The sequence below is a fragment of the Oppia nitens genome, unplaced genomic scaffold (genome assembly GCF_028296485.1).
Source record: "Oppia nitens isolate AA-2021 unplaced genomic scaffold, nextdenovo-longstitch-racon4-pilon3 scaffold5_pilon_pilon_pilon, whole genome shotgun sequence".
In the NCBI taxonomy this organism is placed as follows: Eukaryota; Metazoa; Arthropoda; class Arachnida; order Sarcoptiformes; family Oppiidae; genus Oppia; species Oppia nitens.
The window spans coordinates 6,491,513-6,505,224 of record NW_026533243.1 but is presented as its reverse complement, the minus strand read 5'-3'; the positions used below and the strand labels follow the sequence as shown (position 1 = coordinate 6,505,224).

The 13,712-nt window shown below is 27.4% G+C and overlaps 2 protein-coding genes across 2 annotated transcripts; both read left to right on the top strand.

Moving 5' to 3' along the window:
• The first annotated feature begins 86 nt into the window (after positions 1–86).
• LOC128961019 (regulator of nonsense transcripts 2-like) lies at positions 87–4,244 on the top strand. Its single transcript, XM_054307219.1, has 6 exons — positions 87–269; positions 326–2,167; positions 2,229–2,447; positions 2,523–3,089; positions 3,160–4,115; positions 4,171–4,244. Exons 1-6 carry the CDS (start codon positions 255–257, stop codon positions 4,178–4,180), a joined length of 3,609 nt encoding a protein of 1,202 aa, XP_054163194.1. The 5' UTR covers positions 87–254; the 3' UTR covers positions 4,181–4,244.
• Positions 4,245–4,599: 355 nt separating this feature from the next.
• LOC128961664 (uncharacterized) lies at positions 4,600–6,374 on the top strand. Its single transcript, XM_054307923.1, has 5 exons — positions 4,600–4,810; positions 4,874–4,958; positions 5,037–5,122; positions 5,194–5,328; positions 5,526–6,374. Exons 1-5 carry the CDS (start codon positions 4,808–4,810, stop codon positions 6,372–6,374), a joined length of 1,158 nt encoding a protein of 385 aa, XP_054163898.1. The 5' UTR covers positions 4,600–4,807.
• Positions 6,375–13,712: the final 7,338 nt, after the last annotated feature.

Genomic DNA, 13,712 nt, shown 5'->3' with positions numbered 1-13,712 from the left:
TATTAAAATATTTTGTTGACACTAATCATATAAAAAGTATTGATTTAAACTATAAATGTTTGCAAACAACTGTTTATTGCAAACCAATGTTTACCACTTGTTTAGTGTGTGTTTGTATTCACTGTTTAGTCAAAACTTTGAATACAATTCGAGTCATTAAATGAATTGAAGACACAATACATGTCTTGTATGAAGACATTACTTATGCTATCATTTTGAATGACATTTGTCTACAAATCTTAAACAATCACACAATGGATCCACAAATGGTATGTTTATATATGTTTGCGTAAATCAGATGATAACAAATGTATTTGATTTGCAGACACAAACAGAATTGACAGCAGACGTGAACAATACTGAGTCGACAAGTGGTGACCCAAATGACAACAATGAAGACCAAAACAATGAAGAGTTGGACCAAAAACAACTGATTCACGCGTTTATCAATGAATGCGAAGAACGGCTAAAACTGAAACAAAGTCAAAGACATGAAAACAGTAAAGAAAACATCAAATATCCTGAAGAATCGTTTTTTGCACGATTGGACTCTTCCATCAAAAAGAATTCAACATTTGTCAAGAAGTTGAAGAATATGACGGACGCACAGAAAGAGTCCATTTTTAAGGACATGAATGGTCTTAATCTAAGTAAATATATCTCAGAAGTGGCCATTTCTATCGTTGAAGCGAAGATCAAACTCAACGAAATACCGATGGCTATAAAGATATGTTCGGCTCTCCATCAAAGATATCCCGATTTTTCTGGACAACTACTCGAGTCGTGGCTTAAAAATTTTCCGAAGAAAGCCGGCGATTCAATTAACGCATCAAAAATGCGAATAGATATTCGGTTGTTTGCTGAACTAATATCTTCGGGTATTTTTACACTCAAAGAAGGACTTCCAGTTTTAGGAAATCTGTTAACATTATTAACGACCACCGATAAAGAAAATCATCAAAATCTTAATATATTGTTAGCTTTTTGTCGTCATTGCGGCGATGATTACGCAGGATTTGTGCCGCGAAAGATGCGATTGTTGTCCGAAAAGTATTTGTTGTCAATACCTCAGAGTGTATTTCTTCAAACTGATCGCAAAAAAGGCGTTCAAAATCTTTTACGCGAATATTATCGATCGTTGTGTTCACATGTTGTCAATGATCACAAACAACTTCAGAATCAAGAGAAACAAATCAGAAAAACACTTCAAATGAAAGGTGAAATTCCTAAGGAAAGAAAAATGAAGTTTGAGACCAAACAACTTGATTGGCAAAAGTTGTGGTCATCTACTCAACAATACGCTGATATTGTTGACGAAGATTTACCCATTTTAGCACCGGATTTGTCAGAGTTTTCCGATGATAATGACGATACTAACGCCACAATGAATTTTGATGTTTCTAATAGATTCAAAGGACAGCCTGAGTTTGAAGAGGGAGCTCTTTGGGAGGATGAAGACACCCGAATATTTTATCAACACTTACCTGATTTGAAATCTATAATACCATCGATTTTATATAAAGATTGTGTAAAAGAGGCTGAAATTAAATCAGAACAAAATGAAAATAAAGACGAGAATAAAGATGAAGATAAAGACGAGAATAAAGATGAAGTTAAAGATGAAAATAAAGATGAGATAAAGACAGATAATGACGAAACAATTATTGAGTTAATCGATGATATTGTCGATATAGATGATGATATTACAGATCCTGCAGAACCTGTTGTCGACATTGAAGGCGATGAAAGCGACGACGACTCTACAAAAGGGGCGGCAATTAAAGTGTCAAATAAAGTACTTTTGGAACAGTTTTTCAATTCAATGCTTCATTGTGTTAACAGAGATGTTATCGATAAGGCGGCCATCGATTTCTGTACGAATCTTAATACTAAATCTAATCGCAAGAAATTGGTCCGATCGCTGTTTACTGTTCCGCGAACTCGACTCGATTTGTTGCCATTCTATTCACGTTTTGTGGCACAGATATCACCAATTATGCCAAATATTGCCACCGATTTAGTAGCACTTCTTAAACAAGATTTTAAATTTTTGTTCAGAAAGAAAGATCAAATAAACATCGAAAGTAAAGTCAAAAACGTTCGGTTTATCGGAGAATTAGTTAAATTTGAAATCTTTCCCAAATCTGAAGCACTTCATTGCTTTAAAGTTTGTTTTTTTTAATTTCAAAAAACATAATCAGTTGTTTAAATAACATAATTTTTTGCAGTTATTATTATCAGACTTCCGTCACCATCACATTGAGATGACCTGTAATTTATTGGAAACTTGTGGTCGATATCTGTATCGATCGACTGATTCACATTTGCGAACTAAACTTCTTTTGGATCAAATGATGCGTAAGAAAGCTCTCTTACCATTTGGTTCTCTATACGCAACAAACATTGAAAATGCTTATTATTTTGCTAATCCTCCCGAATCACAAGCCGTATGTATTTTTTATAATTTGTTTTTATAAATTAATAATATAATTTAAATTAATAATTAACGGTTTAATGGTTAGATTACTCGAATAGAAAGACCTCCAATACATCAATACATTAGAAAATTACTTTATCACGACTTATCCAAAGCAAATGTGGATAAAATATTGCGACAAATTCGTAAACTGAATTGGGATGACCCGGATATGGTTTCCTATACAATCAAATGTTTGATTGCCATATGGAATGTCAAGTTCTTCAACGTCCGATGTGTCGCCAAACTATTAGCCGGTCTCAACTCATTTCAGGAGTGGATCGCACCTCAACTAATTGATGGCGTACTCGAAGACATTAGGCTTGGAATGGAAATGAATTTACCGAAATACAATCAAAGAAGAATTTCAATGTCTAGATATTTGGGTGAACTCTATAACTATCGATTAATTGATTCTTCTATTGTCTTCAAAGTTTTATATTCCTTCACAACATTTGGTGTTATTTATGATCATTCAGTTTACAGTCCATTAGATCCGCCCGAAAATCTTATCCGAATAAGACTTATTTGTCAACTGTTGGAAACGTGTGGTCAATATTTCAGTTCTGGTTTGGCTAAGAAAAAACTCGACTGTTTTCTCTTCTTTTTTCAGGTTTATATAATTGAAGTTTTAATTAAATTTTTTGTTAAAAAAGTTAATTAATAATTATATTAATTTATAGAAATATTATTGGTTTAAGAGAACGTATGAATTTTATAATGAGGACAATCCGTTTCATTTCTCAATGATTTATTTATTCAAAGATGTAATACTTTTGTTGAGACCTAAGTTCAAGTTTGCCGACTCCTATGAGTCCGCCTCCACTCGTGTCGACGATTTGCTCAATGAATTGACTCCTAAAGTTCAGGAGATTTTACCAAATTATAAACTCGATAGACATGAGGGACATACAGATGATATCAGTGATGAACAAAACTCTGGTTTGACTACAATTAAGGAATTAGGAGAAAGTGATGAAATATATAGTTCTGATGATGAATACGCGCCAATTGGACAACAAATTGAGTTCAGACAACGGACAACAACTGATGATGAGGACAATAATGGCAGTGAAAGTGATGCTAACATTCTATCCGATACTGACTTACGAGATCCAAATGGTCCACAAAGTGGTCCAAAAGTTATTCACTGTCCTGAAGACGACGACTTTCTAAAAGATTTCGATAAAATGATGAGTGAATCGCTAGTCTCCAGAAGTCAAGAAATGGTCAGAAGTAACACTGATATTGTGATTCCGGTGAATAGAAATCAACCGAAAAAAGTTGCTTTTTCTGACAATTCAGGACTGAATGAGATCAAAGAAGAGACTCCAACCATAAACTTCATGATTATGACTAAAAGTAAAGGCAATAAACCGGTGCTTAAGAATGTAGACGTCCCGATAGATTCAGAATTTGTGGCAACTCTTAAGGCTAGAGAAGAGGAAGAAAAGGCTGAAAAGAAAAATATTAAAAAATTGATTTTAGATATTAATGAGAGACGAGAAATGGAGGACAGAGACGCTGAACTAGAAAAAGGAACGACAGCTTCGGGAACAACAAACGCCGGTTACCGACGCAAATATCAACACCAAAAGGGAGTTCCAGATGTGGACATCATATTTGGAAATAGATATCAGTAATTGATTTTTCAATGAATTTCGATATTTACTGTAATATTACTTTATTTTTAGAAAACGATGATAACATGGGATACACTTCGTTAGTGACAAATATATCAAATAATTAACTCATTATTGAGAAAACTATCGTTTATAATGATTTGATAAATACGGTAATTATTATATTTATATTTTTACATAAAAATAATAAAGTAATATAAAACTAAAATATTGTTAATTTAATTAGCAGTTGTATTTATTTTATTATATGAATGAACTAAAATGTTTATTTAAAAAATTAAATGTATATTAAGTTTACGATTAAAAACATTGATTTTTTGTCTAAATTAGAAAACTTTTATAATTATCACTACTTTATGTACTGTTTATCGGATATTACATATTATAATCATTTGGTAATCTATTTCATCATTCAATTGACACAAAGCGTACAAATTATAACAAATAATTGCAGACAACTAACTCTTGAAACGCAATGATATGTTTCAACAAAAATGTATTATTGAAAGGCATGTTATTATCAAATGATAGCATAGTTTATATGCGTTTTATGAAACAAATGTGTAAATGATTTCACAATTTAATACAATTTAATATTAAATTCAATTAATGTATTGTTTTTTGCGATCAATTAAATCATAATTTATTTACTAATTATTTATCACTTATTGTCAATAATATCAATCAAATGGTAAGTCGTGTCCACCGATTGTAAGCAAATATGTAATGAATATATTATTTGATGAAATATTAGGCCAAATATTTGGCCCAAATTGTCGTATTGGGAGCACAGGTGGTCGCGCGGGCCTTCACTCGGGCGCTCAGACAAGAATTTGCCGGTAATGATGACCAGTGGACACAACAATGATTTGTAATGCAATTAACTAATATTTAACTTTTTGTTTGTCACCAAAAAGCCAGTCAATCGGCKGCTAATCAGAGGCGCGCAAACAACGAATCCAACTCTGGATCGGTTAACACCAATTTCGGGATGAGTTTACAAGTGATGTCTTGACTCTAATTTTGATAATAGATTTGTTTGTCTAATGAGGAATATCTTTGAATTTTTTTTAGGAAGCGATGCAAATACTAAACGTCGAGGATATGAAACTTACGAAACCTAATGAAGAATCGATTCTTAAAAATTATAATCATTTGCTTGAAGTGAACGACAAATCCAAAGGCGGATCCTTTTATATACAGTCAAAGGTTGGTATTAATTGTCGTCTTATTTGTTAAAACTATTAACTTCTTTACAACTGTYGTGTTATGTATTGATATTTTTATTAAATTTAATTGAATGTATGGGTCTATAGTTTAGTAATTAATAACTAATACATAAATGCTTTTAATAAATGATTTCAAATAAAATGCAAATCAAAAAACTGAAAAATGCCTGTAATTAGAAATATCTGCAAAACTGGACTAAACTAATGGCCACAAAACCAATGTCAAGACTCTGTGGGAATACATATCATTTACTTTTACCAATTGTTAACATCAATCATGTGTCGCAAATGAAGTCAAATCCGACATTTATAATACAAACAAATTGTTTGCACACATCTGTGGATAACATTAGCGATGATGTATTTGAAGAAGCAATTAGTGAACAGAATATAATGAATTGTATCAAAACATTACAAGACATAAAAATAGTTCGCCCGAAGAAATCYTTTACCATTGGCCGCACTCGAGAGCCATCAAAAGCTGCTGTTTTGGTACCTTTTTGTCGTCTAAAGGACAACCAGCCAGCAGTTCTGCTAACTCAAAGATCAAATACTCTGACCAATCATAGGGGAGAAGTTTGCTTTCCGGGTGGTATTGAAGATCACATCGACAATAATGAAATGATTAGAACAGCTGTGAGAGAGACAGTAGAAGAACTCGGTATTGAAGAGAATTGTATCAAAGTCTTCGGTGCTTTGAATTCATTCCCTGCATTGAGTGGTGCTCTCGTGCATCCAGTTCTTGGATTTATCGATATATCTGACTATGATTTCACTTCACGCATAAACAAAGATGAAGTCGAGACTGTGTTTACTGTACCTCTAAAACGACTTATCGATCAACGAAATTGGAAGTCTACTCATTGGAAGGCCGGTTGGATTACACCTGTATTTACTGATACCGATAAAAACAATCCGCGAATATGGGGACTGACGGCTGGCATACTTTATACTGTTTTAGCAGCACTTTTGCCCAAAATTTTTATATTTGATACAAAGTTTTTACAACTTATACCAACAAAATAATGATCTGATATTTTAATAATTAGTTTTTTAATAACAGTTATTTAAGTTTTAGTCAAATAATATAAATAAATTAAAGTTTTAATTATTTTTTAAGTGTATATATATTTTATATGAATTTACAGGTCGTCAGAGCAAAGGAACGGATCGATGAAGAGATGAGATTAAATGAGTCGACAAATGAATCAAATAAAGCGAAAATGTCTCAACAAAATTGATGGACTGTTAGACAAAACATACTTTTATTAGATAACGTTTTATTAGCCAACACTATATTATTATTATTTGTAAATTGTTAAATATTTTATTTTTGTTTTTCTCTAATTATATAATAATTTTGTGCTTTTAGTTATGCCATTGAAATTGAATTTGAAATGAAAATTATAGTCATTTGTCATATACATAACAAATTTCATATACAGTATATATTTTATATTATACATGTATTACTAAGCAATCACTCATAAAGTAAATACTATTTTAGCAAATAATGTGAAAAAAAGTTATCAAAAAATTAATTGCCATTTATTTTAACTTAATATTAGTTGTGTTGTTGAACTATATTGTCTTAAATTCTTTTTACTATCTAATGACTAATCAATTGATAAGCTTTTTTGAATATCAATCGATTGCATTAATTTTCCGACAAATTAAATGTTTCTAAACTGTCTTTATTTTGCAGCAAATATTCAAACAAAGATCTTAATCGTCTAATCAATTGTTGACGCCTTTAGACTCCCACTAAAAAAACTTCTGTTTTACTAATTTAATGAATCACATGATTTGCCTTTTTGTTTAAAATCATTTAAAAATATAATACCTTTATATATGATATAATAATGACTAATATTAAGTGAAATAATAATTGAAGATATATTAGTATATAGAGAGTCAAAAATCTAACTTAATTACAAAAATTGAAGAGTTTTTAATCGTTTTGTCACTAAGTTATATAAGTGTATACTCAGTATAGAGTATATATTGTATACATAAGAGATCCCTTTCAGCTCATCGCCAGCGATCAGCTGAAGGATAACCAGTTTTGAAAGTTGATGTATAGTATTGGTCCGTATGTGTGGACCACCGGTGCATCGCTTMTCATACCAGTCGAGCAAAGAATTTTCGCATACGTGTTGTTGGGTTAGTATTGAGAAGCTGTTAGCTGTTAGGTATGTTGTAGTGTTGGCGCTTAAAAAGGCAAACAGCTAGTGGTCGGCCTTGTATGAGATCATTCACTTTGACATCGAAGCCAAGGACAGCCATAAACTGCGGACCAAATGTTTGCCACTGTATCACAACAACTATTATAAAAAAACTATTACAACATATCATAAGTACATACAGTTACACACATACATACATACGTATATATATATATTGTGTATATCACAAACTTTTACATATGATATACACTTATTTTGTCCATAAAATGAGTAATTTTCTCGATTGTATTATACGCTTATGTATTTTGTAAGAAAGGCCATACTATGGAACGGATCGTCACTTTCTTTGTGRTAATCCCTGAGCCATAACGAGACTGAATAGATAGTAAAGTATAGGATAGGATGGGCTTCGATAGCCATCAACCGAAAGGAGCTGAACTCCAGTGCTCTCAATTGCTTTTGTATCACTAAATGATTTTAATCGACATTTTTGTTACAATAATTTTAACCCAATTGTCTGACAAATCATTATAGTATACTATCTATAGCTTTATTGTAGTAAAGAGTGAATTGAGAGAGAAATATATAGCAAATTATTGACCAAAACATCATTAAATAGATTAATGAGTTTCTTACTAATGATTGTATGATTTTGTCATCAAATTTAACAAAAAAAAGTCAACTCATCTCTATATACAGTATAACATTAATTTACATTAATTTTTATTTGTGTTGCTTTTTCTTATAAATAATATTTTTGTGTTTTTTCTTTTCTCTTTAATGTTTAGTTAATAAATTATGATATATTCATATGAATTGCAAATCAAAAATCATTCAAAAATTGCATTTTATTTTTATGAATTATTTGTTATTTTTTAATGTTTTAAAAGCTCAAACATTTTTGATGAGATTTAAATATGTTTTGTTGTCTATATTACCTAAGTGTTGAAAATGGCATAATTGAACATTTGATCCAAAAGGGAGTCACCAATTAATTACTGAATAACTTTTAGATCGCCGATAAATTTGAAATTAGTTTTTTATTTTATATTCAGTATTTTTATTATTAGCTTATATTACATAAACTGTTTTATCAAAAATGTTATTATTTTGATTAATTTTTAGTTATAAAAATATAAAAAAATAATTGTTATCAAAATTTCCAATTTCTAAATAATAACAAAATATTATTAAAAAATATCAGTTAATATGAAACTATTTTGATTAAAAATATTTGTATGGCCTCTTAATTAAACTTGGGTTTAATATTTTATCAATTAAGTGGTGATAAAGAAAAACATCTCAAATAAAGTTAAATAATTTTTGCAATGATTATGTAAAATAATGATTGCAATTTGTATTACATAAGATGACATAGCATTAATTATATTATATATCTCTATTTTATTATATAATATATATATATATATTGTTTAATGAAAGCCGATTTTCAATTATTTTTTTAAATGATTCAATTAATTAAATAAGCATATAATATTATTTTCAATTTAAATGCCAATTCAATTGCGTTAATAAACATAAATCACTAAGTTTATTTAATTAAAAAATGTATAATTACAAATTCAATTTAATAAGTTTATAATTTTAAGTTGTAATATTTAATATTTTGTTAACATAAAGCTAATAATTTTAAGTAGAAATAATAGTTTCAAAAAATTATTTGTTTTAAAAGTAATTGTTTATTTCTTTTATATAAACAAATTTTATAACTGATTTAACAAGAAATTTACGCTAAAATAAAACATCATTTTTAAAAAGGCTTCAAATTTTTCTAAAACAACTTTAAATGCATTGATAATGAAATTAGTTTTYTATTGAGAAACTTATTTTTTTCTCTAATTTAAGATATTTTTAGGCTATATTTAAGTACATATGATATCCTAAGTGTAAAGTAAATGAATGGTAACTGATATGAGTTGTATATGTTTTTAAGTGAGAGACAAACCCTCGATGTCTAACAAGAGTTACCATTATATGATGATGTGATTTATGAGATTATAAATAGTCGTTTCATTTCGTGTCTATCTTTCTCTTTTTGATTAGATTTTGTGTTTTTTGCCACAACTTATACAACACTGCACTCAACTATCAGAATCACTCGCTTTTTTGGTTCTCATATATTGTCGTTAATTGCATTTAATCTTTAAATTGTAGTCCAAAATAAAGATCATTGATCCTAAAGAGATTGTTAAGTGATTTTCAGTGAGACTTCAACAGAGAGAGAGAGAGAGAGAGAGAGAGAGAGAGAGAGAGAGAGAGAGAGAGAGAGAGAGAGAGAGAGAGAGAGAGAGAGAGAGAGAGAGACTTCAAACACATAATAGCCTAAACCAAAGTCAAGGGAAAGTCTGTCACAACTATAGAAACTTATATTTTTTATTGAATCTCAAACTCAATCTTCTTAAAGCATTGTTTTATAAACTCTTTATATTGTTGTCGTATTAGTGATAAAAACGGAAAGAAAGAAACKAAAATATATATTAGATATATAATGGTTTAAGAAATGAATGAAACAAAATTGTTATTTAAAATAATAGACTATTTGTTTTGTTTGATAAAGCAAACAATAACCAAAAAATATATATATTTAAAATAAAAATAAAATTTATTTTATATTAATTAATTTTATATTATATGATTAGATAGCATATGAAACCCCATATTAATGGTGTGACATCGTAAACGCTAGTTATGATATATATCATATAATATGGGTATTACTGTATGACAGCAATATTATTGTCGCTTAAAATATGATATTATAATACTGTATAAGAGGTTATTATATGATATATTATCTCTTGCTTTTTATTCTTTATTTTTATCTTAGTTTTTGAAGATTACAATCAAATAAATTTTCAGTTAATTTCAAATTTAAGACAAAACCACAGATTAAAYGAATTGTAAATTATAAATATATTAATAACAWTTAACAATAACTACTCTATTATTACAAATAAAAAACTTTAGTTATAATTTAATTTTTTAAAATCAATTTTTTGTTGATATTTTGTTGGTTGACATTAATATTATGAAAAATATCACTCACAGCACAACACAAATCAATCAATAGACACAAGACATCAATTGAATAGTCATCCAAATCTTTATATTGTGTGTGTGTTTCTGACTTTGTTTGGCCTCTCATTTAATGACAAAATTTTTGCTTAGTTTCTAATAACAGAAATCATATCAGTATTACTTGTGACCACTTTGTGTGTCTCTCTAATAGTCTAATGTTATGTTGACTTCACATTCATTATCATCATCTGTTGACATCCGTGTCTCAGCTTTTGTTTAATTGGTGCTTATATTCCTTCATCAATACAATTGAATATYTGTTATTTGCCGACAATTTATTGTTTTCAATAATAATGTTAAGAATTATATAAACGTTGGATACTATCGTTAGTTAACAATCAATTATTAGCAAAATTGCAATTATCTWAACATAACATTCGCTATATTTCTTAATCAAATCCAAACTCGAATATTGTTCACAAGTTTCCAACAATTGACAGATAAGTCCTATTTTGAGATAAGATTTTCTGACAAATCTAAGAATAGATCGATTAGTTATTTGATTATTAAAAAATTGTAATAATTTCTATGATTCTAATATTTAGTCTAAAGTTTATGGATCTATAAATCAAATTACATTACATTACTGCATAATAAACTAATACACGAAACATTTTTTTAGTACAGTATATATAGTTTAATCGCAATATGTATTTAAAGTTTTATGTTTCCGAAATATTGGGGGGAATTTATTCGTTGTTAGTCTATCCCATTTTTTAATCATATGTTTGGTTGTATATTATACTTTATATATAATGTAGTATATATAAAGTACTATATATGTAATTATATTATATAAATATATTTTAGTTTTAAAAGAGAAAAAATAGTATAGTATATTATGAAATAAAATTACTTTTAGGAAAATAAATGTTTTCTCCATTGAGATAATTAATAATTTAAATGCTAATTAGTCACAAAAAAACATTTGCTGTCTGCCTTTAAAAATTGAAGTAAATAATAATTGATACACAAAAATACGTAATTATTAGTGAATATAAATATCTAATTTATATTAAAAATATTAATTTAAAAGTTGGGGAATATTTAATAATTTAACAATTTTGAGAATAAAGTTATATAATACTAATATATACAAAAAACCAATTGAAATGAATATTTTGGAAAATATTTTAAAATGTTATTTAACTAACAAAAATTAATGCTTGAAAATTTAATAATTTTTAATTTTCTACWTAAGAATAAATATTAATAATAATTAAAAACTTCAAACTAGGTTAAAATTTCAAATATTTTTCAATTAGATGGGATTCATTGAAAAAAATACTTAAACAAAATGTGTAATAAATTTTTAAAAAATTAACTTATCTATTTAAAAAACTTGATTTATGTGTGAAATGTATAGTATATCTAACTCATTATAGTAATATAGAGTTTAGATTAATATAAAATAATTTACGCCAAAAGAGTCAACACATAAAATGTCAAACTCAAGGCCTAAATGGATATTACAGTATATATTCAATAAGGTATATAAAGTACTGTCAATAGCCTAAAGGTATTCATTGGATAACAATTTGTGATTATTTTTTATTAAAAAAAACTTGATATTTATACAAATTATTTATTTATTGCTTTTTACGAGTGTTAGTGAGTAAGTAAAATAAATGGATTGAGAGATAGTTGGGGAGAGAGAAAGAGAGAAAGAAAGARAGAGAGAGAGAGAGAGARAGAGAGAGAGAGAGAGAGAGAGAGAGAGAGATGAAGTAATTGTAATTAATATATATTTATACATATTCTCATAAAATTGTGTAAACAGCAAAAAAAATTTTGTCCAACGATATTGTTATTTATGAGTATAATAATATAACCGTAAAAATAAATGCTTAAACAAGTTATACATAACAATACTATCTTTAGATACACTAAATTTACTGAATAATAAAAACTTTTACCGTTAATTTATTAAAAATACTAAAATAGTGAAATTATATTATAATTTATAAATTGTTGTTTTTTGCTAATGATAATCATGTGAAACTTTTCCATATAAATAAAAAGTAAATCAAAAAAAAATAATACAAATATAATTAATTTACAATTATTTAGAACTACTTTTGAAAACAATCCAAGAAAACTAAGATTTCCTTTAAAACAATAATTATATTTATCATTAATATTAAATTATTTTAATTTAATAAATGAAATCATAAACAAATGAGTTATACATGAAGAGGTCAATTGTTTTTTACTGATATATAAACGATATTAATATATGAAAAGTTAAATCACTTTTTAAAAATAGGAACAATCTATAGCTTAGGTCTATTGCTTTATAATTGATTTTAATTGATTTTTAATGACAGTTGAGTTCAATTAAATATTTATAATAATTTAATAACGGTTTAGTGAGAGATGGATAATATTAAAGTACTATTCTTGAGGAAAAAGCTCTCAATTTATAGTTACTATTTAGTAAATTAGTACTATTAGTACTATTAGTGCTATTATTTTCTTATTTAATATATTTTTATTGTTATTTAATTCAATTTTTTGAATCACTGAGATTTTGTTGCAATAATACCGTAATTGTCATAAAAATATATTTGCCCTCAAAAATAATTCTCAGCTATATTTTTGTACAGTATATACACTTATATTATATACAGTAGTATATCTACTGTATATTTTTATAAGTAATTTATTTTGCAAAATCAAAGCAATTAAAAAAATTATAATATATAAAAATTTATATAATTTAAAAGCTATACATTATTATTTAGTCTCATAAAACGTAATCTAAATTAAAACAAAAATGACTTTTAACTATGCTTTCACTTACTAATAATTTAATTTAATAAAAACCTATTTATATATTGCAGTAATTTTTTTAAAAGTAATACATGTATTTTTTGACAAAAATTGTAATAAATAAACATTTAATTGTTTTAAGTTTATTGCATACATTAAATCTATTTTTACAGCTTTTTTACAAATGAAAACACTTGAATTTTTATGAGTCACAATGTAATTGCGAAAAATTGTTTGGTTACAGAAATTATAATTAAAAAGTGATGTAAATAATGTTAATATTTAAAAAAATTGTTTGCGAAAATTT

Bases quoted from the DNA above. Each gene is read 5' to 3' on its own strand.
- LOC128961019 (XM_054307219.1), top strand. The intron at 2,168-2,228 runs GTTTGTTTTTTT...AATTTTTTGCAG, and splicing joins AAGCACTTCATTGCTTTAAA to TTATTATTATCAGACTTCCG. The intron at 3,090-3,159 runs GTTTATATAATT...ATTAATTTATAG, and splicing joins GTTTTCTCTTCTTTTTTCAG to AAATATTATTGGTTTAAGAG.